Source organism: Procambarus clarkii, chromosome 75 (assembly GCF_040958095.1).
Source record: "Procambarus clarkii isolate CNS0578487 chromosome 75, FALCON_Pclarkii_2.0, whole genome shotgun sequence".
Classification (NCBI taxonomy): Eukaryota; Metazoa; Arthropoda; class Malacostraca; order Decapoda; family Cambaridae; genus Procambarus; species Procambarus clarkii.
The window spans coordinates 14,286,536-14,300,859 of record NC_091224.1 but is presented as its reverse complement, the minus strand read 5'-3'; the positions used below and the strand labels follow the sequence as shown (position 1 = coordinate 14,300,859).

At 49.0% G+C, this 14,324-nt stretch overlaps 2 protein-coding genes across 2 annotated transcripts; both read left to right on the top strand.

Moving 5' to 3' along the window:
- Positions 1–1,125: 1,125 nt before the first annotated feature.
- On the top strand, positions 1,126–4,800 carry LOC138357014 (collagen alpha-5(IV) chain-like). The gene has a single exon (XM_069313547.1). The coding sequence runs from the start codon at positions 1,126–1,128 to the stop codon at positions 4,798–4,800; it is 3,675 nt and encodes a 1,224-aa protein (XP_069169648.1).
- A 739-nt stretch (positions 4,801–5,539) lies between these two features.
- On the top strand, positions 5,540–6,523 carry LOC138357013 (basic salivary proline-rich protein 4-like). The gene has a single exon (XM_069313546.1). It carries the CDS (start codon positions 5,540–5,542, stop codon positions 6,521–6,523), a length of 984 nt encoding a protein of 327 aa, XP_069169647.1.
- Positions 6,524–14,324: the final 7,801 nt, after the last annotated feature.

The following is a 14,324-nucleotide window of genomic DNA, read 5'->3' as shown; positions in this document are numbered from 1 at the left end:
TTGTATATTTACATGTGTAATAATGCGTAAAATTACCCAACAATTACATTAAAGGTTAACAGTAGTTAAACCAACAAGAGCCTAATAATAACTAAACAAATAATAAGAACAATAGCCATATAAAATCATAACAAACAGCTGTATAACAAATTTTATTCCACATAACAGCAACGAAAAAAACTAACATAAAAATTCCGTGTTTAGTGATTTAATCATAACGTAATAGTATTTATAAAGCTCTTTACGAACATTTAAAACGAATATATTTACTTATAACAACGTTCAAGTAATATTTTTCGCATAAAGCAATGTGCTCATAATTAATGCAATCACTGTAATGGCAGGTTCGGTTGTCATCTCTGATTACTTGCGTCTAGAACCATTAAATTAATTATTCAATTCGTTTAATTAACTTTAAATGAACATTCGCTATTGCAATGGATTAAAATGTCTCTCATTTTTATCATTACTCTTTGTTTTTGTATATTTTTTTCTCATCAACGTTCTCTCTCTTATTCTCAATAAATTATGAGAGATCAGTTACGACTCCAATGAGACACTAAGACGCCAGGGATCCTCTAAGACGCCAGGGATCCCCCAAGACGCCAGGGATCCCCCAAGACGTCAGGGATCCCCCAAGACGCCAGGGATCCCCCAAGACGCCAGGGATCCCCCAAGACGCCAGGGATACCCCAAGACGCCAGGGATCTCCCGAGACGCCAGGGATCCCCCAAGACGCCAGGGATCCCCCAAGACGCCAGGGATCCCCCAAGACGTCAGGGATCCCCCAAGACGCCAGGGATCCCCCAAGACGCCAGGGATCCCCCAAGACGCCAGGGATACCCCAAGACGCCAGGGATCTCCCGAGACGCCAGGGATCCCCCAAGACGCCAGGGATCCCCCAAGACGCCAGGGATCCCCCAAGACGCCAGGGATCCCCCAAGACGCCAGGGATCCCCCCAAGACGTCAGGGATCCCCCAAGACGTCAGGGATCCCCCAAGACGCCAGGGATCCCCCAAGACGTCAGGGATCCCCCAAGACGTCAGGGATCCCCCAAGACGCCAGGGATCCCCCAAGACGCCAGGGATCCCCCAAGACGCCAGGGATGCCCTAAGACGCCAGGGATGCCCGAAGACGCCAGGGATCCCCCAAGACGTCAGGGATCCCCCAAGACGCCAGGGATCCCCCAAGACGCCAGGGATCCCCCAAGACGCCAGGGATCCCCCAAGACGCCAGAGATCCCCCCAAGACGCCAGGGATCCCCCAAGACGCCAGGGATCCCCCAAGACGCCAGAGATCCCCCCAAGACGCCAGGGATCCCCCAAGACGCCAGGGATCCCCCAAGACGCCAGGGATCCCCCAAGACGCCAGGGATCCCCCCAAGACGCCAGGGATCCCCCCAAGACGTCAGGGATCCCACCAAGACGCCAGGGATCCCCCAAGACGCCAGGGATCCCCCCAAGACGCCAGGGATCCCCAAGACGTCAGGGATCCCCCAAGACGCCAGGGATCCCCCAAGACGCCAGGGATCCCCCAAGACGCCAGGGATCCCCCAAGACGCCAGGGATCTCCCGAGACGCCAGGGATCCCCCAAGACGTCAGGGATCCCCCAAGACGCCAGGGATCCCCCAAGACGCCAGGGATCCCCCAAGACGCCAGGGATCCCCCCAAGACGTCAGGGATCCCCCAAGACGTCAGGGATCCCCCAAGACGCCAGGGATCCCCCAAGACGTCAGGGATCCCCCAAGACGCCAGGCATCCCCCAAGACGCCAGGGATCCCCCAAGACGCCAGGGATGCCCTAAGACGCCAGGGATGCCCGAAGACGCCAGGGATCCCCCAAGACGTCAGGGATCCCCCAAGACGCCAGGGATCCCCCCAAAACGCCAGAGATCCCCCCAAAACGCCAGGGATGCCCTAAGACGCCAGGGATCCCCCAAGACGCCAGAGATCCCCCCAAAACGCCAGGGATGCCCTAAGACGCCAGGGATCCCCCCCAAGACGCCAAGGATCGCCCCCAAGACACGAGGGATCCCCCCAAGACGCCAAGGATCGCCCCCAAGACACGAGGGATCCCCCCAAGACGCCAGGGATCCCCCAAGATGCCAGGGATCCCCCCAAGACGCCAGGGATCCCCTAAGACGCCAGAGATCCCTCCCCAAGATGCCAGGGATCCCCCAAGACGCCAAGGATCCCCTAAGATGCCAGGGATCCCCAAGACGCCAGGGATCCCCCAAGACGCCAGAGATCCCCCAAGACGCCAGGGATCCCCCAAGACGTCAGGGATCCCTCAAGACGCCAGGGATCCCCCAAGACGCCAGGGATCCCCCAAGACGCCAGGGATCCCCCAAGACGCCAGGGATCCCCCAAGACGCCAGGGATCCCCCAAGACGCCAGGGATCCCCCAAGACGCCAGGGATTCCCCAAGACGCCAGGGATCCTCCAAAACGCCAGGGATGCCCTAAGACGCCAGGGATCCACCAAGACGCCAGGGATCCCCCAAGACGCCAGGGATCCCCCAAGACGCCAGGGATCCACCAAAACGCCCGGGATCCCCCAAGACGCCAGGGATCCCCCAAGACGCCAGGGATCCCCCAAGACGCCAGGGATCCCCCAAGACGCCAGGGATCCCCCAAGACGCCAGGGATCCACCAAGACGCCAGGGATCCACCAAGACGCCAGGGATCCCCCAAGACGCCAGGGATCCCCCAAGACGCCAGGGATCCCCCAAGACGCCAGGGATCTCCCAAGACGCCAGGGATCCCCCAAGACGCCAGGGATCCCCCAAGACGCCAGGGATCCCCCAAGACGTCAGGGATCCCCCAAGACGCCAGGGATCCCCCAAGACGCCAGAGATCCCCCCCAAGATGCCAGGGATCCCCCAAGACGCCAGAGATCCCCCCCAAGATGCCAGGGATCCCCCCCAAGATGCCAGGGATCCCCCAAGACGCCAGGGATGCCCTAAGACGCCAGGGATCCCCCCAAGACGCCAAGGATCGCCCGCAAGACACGAGGGATCCCCCCAAGACGCCAGGGATCCCCCAAGACGCCAGAGATCCCCCCAAGATGCCAGGGATCCCCCAAGACGCCAGGGATCCCCCAAGACGCCAGAGATCCAACCAAGATGCCAGGGATCCCCCAAGACGCCAGGGATCCCCAAGACGCCAGGGATCCCCCAAGACGCCAGAGATCCCCCAAGACGCCAGGGATCCCCCCAAGACGTCAGGGATCTCTCAAGACGCCAGGGATCCCCCAAGACGCCAGGGATCCCCCAAGACGCCAGGGATCCCCCAAGACGCCAGGGATCCCCCAAGACGCCAGGGATCCTCCAAGACGCCAGGGATTCCCCAAGACGCCAGGGATCCTCCAAGACGCCAGGGATCCCCCAAGACGTCAGGGATCCACCAAGACGCCAGGGATCCCCCAAGACGCCAGGGATCCCCCAAGACGCCAGGGATCCACCAAGACGCCAGGGATCCACCAAAACGCCAGGGATCCCCCAAGACGCCAGGGATCCCCCAAGACGCCAGGGATCCCTCAAGACGCCAGGGATCCCCCAAGACGCCAGGGATCCCCCAAGACGCCAGGGATCTCCCAAGATGCCAGGGATCCAACAAGACACCAGGTATCCACCAAGACGCCAGGGATCCAACAAGACACCAGGTATCCACCAAGACGCCAGGGATCCACCAAGACGCCAGGGATCCACCAAGACGCCAGGGATCCACCAAGACGCCAGGGATCCACCAAGACGCCAGGGATCCACCAATACGCCAGGGATCCCCCAAGACGCCAGGGATCCCCCAAGACGCCAGGGATCCCCCAAGACGCCAGGGATCCACCAAGACGCCAGGGATCCACCAAGACACCAGGGATCCACCAAGACGCCAGAGATCCCCCCAAGATGCCAGAGATCCCCCCAAGACGCCAGGGATCCCCCAAGACGCCAGAGATCCCCCCAAGATGCCAGGGATCCCCCAAGACGCCAGGGATCCCCTAAGACGCCAGGGATGGCCTAAGACGCCAGGGATCCCCAAGACGCCAGGGAAACCCCAAGACGCCAGAGATCCCCCAAGACGCCAGGGATCCCCCAAGACGTCAGGGATCCCTCAAGACGCCAGGGATCCCCCAAGACGCCAGGGATCCCCCAAGACGCCAGGGATCCCCCAAGACGTCAGGGATCCACCAAGACGCCAGGGATCCCCCAAGACGCCAGGGATCCCCCAAGACGCCAGGGATCCACCAAGACGCCAGGGATCCACCAAAACGCCAGGGATCCCCCAAGACGCCAGGGATCCCCCAAGACGCCAGGGATCCCCCAAGACGCCAGGGATCCCCCAAGACGCCAGGGATCCCCCAAGACGCCAGGGATCTCCCAAGATGCCAGGGATCCAACAAGACACCAGGTATCCACCAAGACGCCAGGGATCCAACAAGACGCCAGGTATCCACCAAGACGCCAGGGATCCACCAAGACGCCAGGGATCCACCAAGACGCCAGGGATCCACCAAGACGCCAGGGATCCACCAAGACGCCAGGGATCCCCCAAGACGCCAGGGATCCCCCAAGACGCCAGGGATCCCCCAAGACGCCAGGGATCCACCAAGACGCCAGGGATCCACCAAGACGCCAGGGATCCACCAAGACACCAGGGATCCACCAAGACGCCAGAGATCCCCCCAAGATGCCAGGGATCCCCCCAAGACGCCAGGGATCCCCCAAGACGCCAGAGATCCCCCCAAGATGCCACGGATCCCCCAAGACGCCAGGGATCCCCTAAGACGCCAGGGATGGCCTAAGACGCCAGGGATCCCCAAGACGCCAGGGAAACCCCAAGACGCCAGAGATCCCCCAAGACGCCAGGGATCTCCCAAGACGTCAGGGATCCCTCAAGACGCCAGGGATCCCCCAAGACGCCAGGGATCCCCCAAGACGCCAGGGATCCCCCAAGACGCCAGGGATCCCCCAAGACGCCAGGGATCCCCCAAGACGCCAGGGATCCCCCAAGACGCCAGGGATCCCCCAAGACGCCAGGGATCCCCCAAGACGCCAGGGATCCCCCAAGACGCCAGGGATCCTCCAAGACGCCAGGGATCCCCCAAGACGCCAGGGATCCACCAAGACGCCAGGGATCCCCCAAGACGCCAGGGATCCCCCAAGACGCCAGGGATCCACCAAGACGCCAGGGATCCACCAAAACGCCAGGGATCAACCAAGACGCCAGGGATCCCCCAAGACGCCAGGGATCCCCCAAGACGCCAGGGATCCCCCAAGACGCCAGGGATCCACCAAAACGCCAGGGATCAACCAAGACGCCAGGGATCCCCCAAGACGCCAGGGATCCCCCAAGACGCCAGGGATCCCCCAAGACGCCAGGGATCCCCAAGACGCCAGGGATCCACCAAGACGCCAGGGAGCCCCCAAGACGCCAGGGATCCCCAAGACGCCAGGGATCCACCAAGACGCCAGGGATCCCCCAAGACGCCAGGGATCTCCCAAGACGCCAGGGATCCCCCAAGACGCCAGGGATCCCCCAAGATGCCAGGGATCCCCCCAAGACGCCAGGGATCCCCCAAGACGCCAGAGAACCCCCAAGATGCCAGGGATCCCCCAAGACGCCAGGGATCCCCTAAGACGCCAGGGATCCCCAAGACGCCAGGGATCCCCCAAGACGCCAGGGATCCCCCAAGACGCCAGGGATCCCCGAAGACGTCAGGGATCCCCCAAGACGTCAGGGATCCCCCAAGACGCCAGGGATCCCCCAAGACGCCAGGGATCCCCCAAGACGCCAGGGATCCCCCAAGACGCCAGGGATCCACCAAGACGCCAGGGATCCACCAAGACGCCAGGGATCAACCAAGACGCCAGGGATCCCCCAAGACGCCAGGGATCCCTCAAGACGCCAGGGATCCCCCAAGACGCCAGGGATCCACCAAGACGCCAGGGATCCCCCAAGACGCCAGGGATCTCCCAAGACGCCAGGGATCCCCCAAGACGCCAGGGATCCCCCAAGACGCCAGAGATCCTCCCAAGATGCCAGGGATGCCCCCAAAACGCCAGGGATCCCCCAAGACGCCAGGGATCCACCAAGATGCCAGGGATCCACCAAGACGCCAGGGATCCACCAAGACGCCAGGGATCCACCAAGACGCCAGTGATCCACCAAGATGCCAGGGATCCACCAAGACACCAGGGATCCACCAAGACGCCAGGGATCCCCCAAGACGCCAGGGATCCACCAAGACACCAGGGATCCCCCAAGACGCCAGGGATCCCCCAAGACGCCAGGGATCCCCCAAGACGCCAGGGATCCCCCAAGACGCCAGGGATCCCCCAAGACGCCAGGGATCCACCAAGACACCAGGGATCCCCCAAGACGCCAGGGATCTACCAAGACACCAGGGATCCCCCAAGACGCCAGGGATCCCCCAAGACGCCAGGGATCCCCCAAGACGCCAGGAATCTCATCTTGCACTACTCGTGTCAGCAGCCTCGCCAAATGTTTATTTTGTGACCAGGTGACAAAGTTCCATCATCTGATTCACATTCAAAAGGGTCCCGACGGGTTGGTTGATTGGTCTTGGTACACAACGAACATCACATCGATCGTTAAATTCCTCAGCCAGCATGATCCTGGAGACAGTCTTGGTTCCCCTCAGCGGAGGGAAGGTGACCCCCCCCCCCCCTCAACCTTTTCCCAGACCAGCCAGAGAACACTCCCACTTTTGCTTCATAGATACTTCAGGACCTTCGTTTACCCTTCATAGAGCACCATCCCCAACGAGCTCACACCTATAGAGCACCAGGTCCAAATGGACCTCAATATAGCATTTCCCCAGTGCTTAGACTATACAAAGTCTGGATGTTCACATGATTTTTCAAAGTACTATAAACCGGGAGCTGCACATTCTCTGAGGTGGTCCATTATGGATTTAAATAATTACTGTTGTAGAGGACAGAAAGCCTATATCTAAGTCCCATGAGGCTAACGACTGACCTTTCTAAGCATGCAACCCACAACAGCTGTCCAAATCCTGAGTATCTATTTCACTGCGATGTGAACAGAAACATCAGGTGAAAATAAACTGCCCAATCGTTTCTGCTTTCCCCAGGGATTAAACCTGGTTTCCTCGGTTGTGAGTCGTGGACGTTGACTATTGTGCTATGGGATCCATTGAGGCTCGCCGTGTATATGGATCCATGTCTATTTTCCAGATGTCTTAAAGATAATGAGACATATATAACAGGTGAAACAAAATATTTTGCTGAGCATTAGGCTTATCAACATCTGGAGCAGTGATTCCCAATCTTTTCTGTTTGAGGAACACTTGATCTACCTCGTTAAACTTTGCATAACCCTTGTTGGCAATCACCGCTCTGGAAGGTTATTAAGGCCACACAAGTGCTTGTTGTCCAGTAATAAAGTAAACGCCTAGAGAGTCATAATATATCAGCCAACGAGGTTCACTTGCAACTATAACACTTTATTCTATCCGATGTATAACCTAAACACACTGTGGACCTCAACTTCCTTTTGATGCCTTGTGTGACACCTTTTCCTTATGTCTCGTTATGAAATAAATTAATTTCCGAAGAACGCTTTTCTTTCTATGTTACACATTCATTTGTATCATAACATAGTTTCATTTAGAATTTACTTATATAATATAAATGGCTTTGGGTAAGTATGAGCAGCTATGTGTATGGGCACAATGTGTATGGGTTTAGTGCTTTGTGTATGAGCAGCTTTGCATTATGCTCGTTGAATTGCCAGTCACTTAAACGTTAAATTGTATATAAACATTTCCAATTTGTACACACACACACACATACTTTGTTATCTATAACTTGTCATATTTCAAAAGACATAACTAAAAAAAGTATGACTTCTCAGTTTAAAAGTATCCTTTAAGACAATATTTAATATTAAAATTCATTAGGCTTCGTGGTGTGGTTTATAATGCATACAAATGATATTTTACTCACTCCTGGCGCTCTACGCCGGGAATTTCATTATGGCGTTCAAATGACTTGAGTAAAGCCCTTATTTAGTGGCGTTAAACCCATTTTTATATATTTATGTATTGGAATTCAGAGGGTTAAAATGTCCACTGCGAAGTGTAAGTTCCTCTTCCTGGTATTTATGCAAATTAAATTTTAGTCCGGAAGTATGTTCAGGTCAGTAAACTCTCGTGATGGCCTTTAAAATTTTTACCGTGGTTGATAGACCAACACCAAAGAACGCTCCATGATTGCTAGCGAACCTTAGTTGATTATAATCAAGGCTCACGACATAACGTTCCCGAGCACCTGGGCTACGCACTAGGCTTAAACACACCACCATTATACAAGGGCTCATGTACATCCCGAAGCCTTTCAGTTTATTTATTAAAAGAATGTTCATTTAAATTAAATATAACACCATATTCATTTCCCATCATTCCATTACCGTATTATAGACTTCACTACCAACTCATATAAATATATTATATAAGGTAATATCTATCTGACCGAGAACGGAGGTCAGACGCTTGTGGCTAGCCTCATTAAAGTTGACAGGATAAATAATTTTATTGGGAGTGTCATGGAGGGTCGGGATCGTCCAAGTGCCTCCCCACGACATAAAGGGGGGGGGAGGAGGCACGGCCACAAGGCCCTCCTTCACAAATTCTGAATTTGATATTTTCTTCCCCGAGTCCAAAGACTTTAGCACTAGTTTAAGTAATAGCGAATCAGCTATTCACTGGACGAAAGGAGAATGGGAGGGAGGTAAGGAATAGAATGGGAGGCAAATATACAAAGTCAAACAGAAAGACGGACCTGGATACCGGCGGACAACCTCCAATCTAGTGTGTTATACATTATATAGCACTATATATTGTACTTTAACGTTATATATACCTCCACTGGGGACACTACACAACAAAGATATTTTAGTTTATCAAGGAAATTAAATTATCCAAGCAGAGCCAAATGAACAAAACTGAAACACGGTAGCCTAAATAATTCGACGATATTCAACAAAAACCCAAGGTTACGTATTCCAAAATATACTCGTACAACACCCCATCCTCACACCAATACCACCTATCCCGCGACCGTCCCTAAAGGCGTTAACAGTATGTCAGTATTTTTCAGCATAATAAAAAAACGGTATTTTCCTTTAACTAAAACTATCACTATAAACCAAGGCGTCTTCACTGTATAGTCCAGGTTGTTACATTCTTTTGTTCCAAAGGAATTATGTGTGCAGTCGAGGAGTCACAATAACGTGGGTGAAATATGTTGACCAGACCACACACTAGAAAGTGAAGCGACGACGACGTTTCGGTCCGTCCGGCTGGACCATTTTCAAGTCGATTGTAATAAGGGAATGTTGTTAGATTGCTACTGAATGCTACACAGAACATAAAGTTCCAAGTAACACGGGCTATGGTGAGCCCGTAAGTGAAGGATTTTTGGAGTCATTACCTGTATGTGATGAGGGAAGGATGCGAAGGCAATATATAGGCAAGAGAGAGAGGTGAGGAGAAGGAAATCTTAGGAGGTACGAAAGGTAAGGTGAAATAAAGGGGGATAGTAATAGGAATAAGACGGATCGTAAGAGAAAAAAAAGGGAAAGATAAATGGAAGGGTAAGCTTATGTTAGGTCATGTTTGTTAGAAAGTTTAGAACATTTGAGTATATACTGTGAAAGAGAAGAGTCAACAGCAACAAAGCCAGGACTCAAGTTCATGTTGGGTACGTTGTGTATCAGAGCCGATTCAACAAGACGGCGTCTGTGTAGAGTATACAAGGAATTATGTGTGTTTAAAATCCACGAGTGAAGCCAGTCTTCAGAACATTGACCAACAACCCGTCCTCTACTGAAGTCTATTACATCCAGCGGCCGACCCCACAAACGCATTCATAAATTTTTACATGCTATCGGCTTGCGGTTATCTTGAGATGATTTCGGGGATTAGCGTCCCCGCGGCCCGGTCCTCGACTAGGCCTCCTTTTTGTTACACACCCTCAGGAAGCAGCCCGTTGCAGCTGTCTAATTCCCAGGTACCTATTTACTGCTAGGGAACAGGGGCATCAGGGTGAAAGAAACTTTTGCCTATTTGTCTCCACCTCCACCGGGGATCGAACTCGGAACCTCAGGACTATGAATCCGAAGCGCTGTCCACCCAGCTGTCAGGCGCCCTGGGGCCGGATTCAGGAAGGTACTTACGAAGGTTTTTCCTCTTAGCTAAGAACGCTTTCCCTCTTAGCGCCTTCGTGGCGGCTACGTCCGTATTCAATTAGCTACCCTAAGTGGAAAAACCTTCGTAAGTTCATTCCGGGATTTAAGTGTGGTTTCGACCACTCGTAGCTTTACGTAAACTGGATATAAGTCATTTTTTCTCTACTACATAACACTGGGATCGATTTATGATATTGGAACATGACCAAAATATTATAGCTGGTGAATCTAGTGAAGAGGAGTCCTTCGTGTTAGTTATATATGCATTCTCTGTTTGAAACTTGAAGTAAATATGTGTTTGATGATAGTAGAATTAGTTTTATAATAGCAAGATATTATACCAATAGTTATTAAGTAAATAAACACTAGTGAACATGAAATATGAGAGAAGGTGATGAGCCCTGCCTGATGGGATCATTTACTATCACCAAATGCCCCTGTTCACCTAGTAGTAAGGGTGTACCTTAGCTATACATACCCATTTCTAATTTATTTAGTTTGGTTTTATTTTGAAATTAAATCTGGGTGAGACATAAAATAAAAATATGCTGCACAAATGATGTTAGGTAAGGAAAAGGGTAAAAATGTCACAAACTTTATTCATTGAATACTTAAAGCTATAATTATGACTATATAGATTATTAAAAAAGAGAGAGGGAAGTAGGGGTCCAAGACCTCTTCCTGTTATACAATTTGGGTGTGGAACAAGTAATTATCAAAAGAAGGCACCATGCCGAGAAGGCTATGTAGCAGTAAGGCAGTGAGGTGAGGCAGCTACTTATTTGAGAAATGCTTATTTTATTTACCTTATAAGCTGAGGCAACTTATTTTATTTGAGGAATACTCAGCTGATTCCTCTACATTTAGCATGGAACAAATTTGTGTCCAAGACCTCTTCCTGTTACTCAATTTGGCTGTGTGTAATCAAACTAGAAGTGCTCTACAAATCAAGGGACCCAGAATGTGGAATGACTTCCCGAATCATGTCAAAGGCTGTACCTCTCTCAACCAGTTTAAGAGTTAAACCAAGTACTGCCTAATTAACTCCATGTAACCTAACTTACCTCCTAAATGTCAACCCATGTCTTGCTATTTTTTAAACAACGCTGTTCACCAACATGTGCAATTGCTGATTTATGCTATGTTAAACCCCCTTTTTGTATTTTTTATTCCTTCTTTCAACACAATTTATATCTAATCCCGATTACTATTAAGTTTTAGTCAGTGTTTTTTCCCCCACACCTTGCCCGAAATGCTATGAGTATTAGTGGCTTTAGGTATTGTATGTACTAGCTCTGTCTATAAATCCAACATTATGTTTGTAAATCAACTGTATGTACTTTTCCTGAATAAAATGTATTTATTATTTATTTTTTAATCAGTAAGTATTAAAAGAAGGCACCAAGCTGGGAAGGCTATGTAGCACCATTGTGTGTAACAATAAACCAAATTTTTTTTTAACAAATAATGCACCTGTATGGTAAAACAAATCCTGTCAGCTGTAAAAATATTGATGCAGTTATTTAAATGAAAAATATAATGAAAGAAATATTACTGGTTTATTTTTATCCTATCTTTTAGTACTGTACAGTATGTCCAAGGAAGTGAAAAATTGAGACATGATGCACAATTTAATGAATGATTAGCATGAATTAGCAGTTCAAAAGAAATATGACTATTACATATCAACATGAGATCTTAATGATCCATGGTCAACATGATTTAATAAGGATAATACAGTACTGAATTTGTAATAATACAAACTATAATTTAATATCTTTATTACCGATTTTTTTTATTAAGAAGATTAGGTATACACAGCAATGTACTACTACCCTATTCTATATGGAATATTACACAGTGTAGATAAAAAACTAGCTATAAGTTTATCTAATACTCCCATCTCACAGGATGGTTAGACATACTGTACATGGAATCAATTTAGAAAATACCAGCCTCAATACAAAAAACAAATCAACTCTGACTAAACAACTCTAAGCAATTTTCACAAGAGGTAAGCACTGAATCATGGAAACATTATATTATAATTACTCTTACCAGTTTCTACAAGACTCCTCTCAAACAATGTATTTTTAAACATGTTTAGGTATACACAGCAATGTGCTGCTTCCCTATTCTGTATAAAGGACCACACAGTGTAGATCAAAATCCAGCTACAAGCTCATCCAACATCCTCACCTCACAGGATGGCCAGTCATACATGGAATTAGGAGAGAACAAAATACTTAATGCTGATCTATTAGCCTCCACTGGCAAAATCTGGGTGCAGCACAAGAATATCTTCCAATATTCCTGAAGTGTATGAAGTAATTACAGAGCTCAAAATACCTCATACCATTTGGTATGAAGTCACTGATAACAGGACAATCACAGATATAGTGTTGGAGAGTATGTTCTCTCAAGTAGGACTGAATACAGATGTTTTTTCCAGCCAAGTGGGCTATAAACCCATGGAACCGCCTACCCGCTGAAGCCGTAAATGTAATTCCAGCTAAACAATTACTTGTTCCACACCCAAATTGTATAACAGGAAGAGGTCTTGGACCCCTACTTCCCTCTCTCTTTTTTAATAATCTATATAGTCACAATTATAGCTTTAAGTATTCAATGAATAAAGTTTGTGACATTTTTACCCTTCTCCTTACCTACATCATTTGTGCAGCATATTTTATTTATGTCTCACCCAGATTTAATTTCAAAATAAAACCAAACTAAATAAATTAGAAATGGGTATGTATAGCTAAGGTACACCCTTACTACTAGGTGAACAGGGGCATTTGGTGATAGTAAATGATCCCATCAGGCAGGGCTCATCACCTTCTCTCATATTTCATGTTCACCAGTGTTATTTACTTAATAACTACTGGTATAATATCTTGCTATTATAAAACTAATTCTACTATCATCAAACACATATTTACTTCAAGTTTCAAACAGAGAATGCATATATAACTAACACGAAGGACTCCTCTTCACTAGATTCATCAGCTATAATATTTTGGTCATGTTCCAATATCATAAATCGATCTCAGTGTTATGTAGTAGAGAAAAAATTACTTATATCCAGTTTACGTAAAGCTACGAGTGGTCGAAACCACACATTAAATCCCGGAATGAACTTACGAAGGTTTTTCCACTTAGGGTAGCTCTTTGAATACGGACGTAGCCTCCACTGAAGACGCTAAGAGGGAAAACGTTCTTAGCTAAGAGGAAAAACCTTCGTAAGTACCTTCCTGAATCCGGCCCATGGACTATAATTGACAAACGAATAAGCAAAAAAATAAGACAAATGAATATTGAATTGATTTTTCCGCCATGAATGAATGCAGTTTTATTTAAAGCAGTTTCTATATAGATCACACTAGACGAATCATGGTCGAGAGGCGGACCCCAGCAACTAGAGCTCATCCCCCCCCCCCCCCATCATATGCAAGGAAGTATATGTGATAAAGAAGAATCTGTTAGGGGGGAGATTACGCCACTCAAGAGGTGGCACGGGCATGAGTAACCCGTAATCAATGTTAACAAAACTCTACTATATCTTACCTAATTCAGTCGTGTAGGGTGATCAGTACAAATAACATCCTCCTTCTCACGAGGACGTAACTGGCGCTGCGTCAATCGTATATTTTTGTCTCGTTACTGAGGTCCTTCACTTAACACGTTCTCACACTTACGTTTTACTATATTATAATAGCGAATTATTAGATGCACTTTAGGTACAAAACTATTGTTATTCAAGCACGGTTTTTAGCATTTCCAAACATATAGTTTTTTATGGTTATATCACAGCTCCTACACGCACGTTGTATATCGTTGCCAAACAATGTCAACATTGGATGGTGTTCAATAATGTCTCACAACTCACACAATTCGCGTAAACGAATTTTCTCGGTTCATTTTGTTGTACAAATTCACAATTGACACAAGCGTTTCAGTACCGTGTTTTCTCACAATATTTATACGTGGCTCACACAAGGTCCAAGAATGTCGACCAACCTTAAAGACGCCTACAGTCCGTCCCACAGACAACCAATACTGTAAGTGGAGTCGTAACCCAATTTTCGCTGCGAC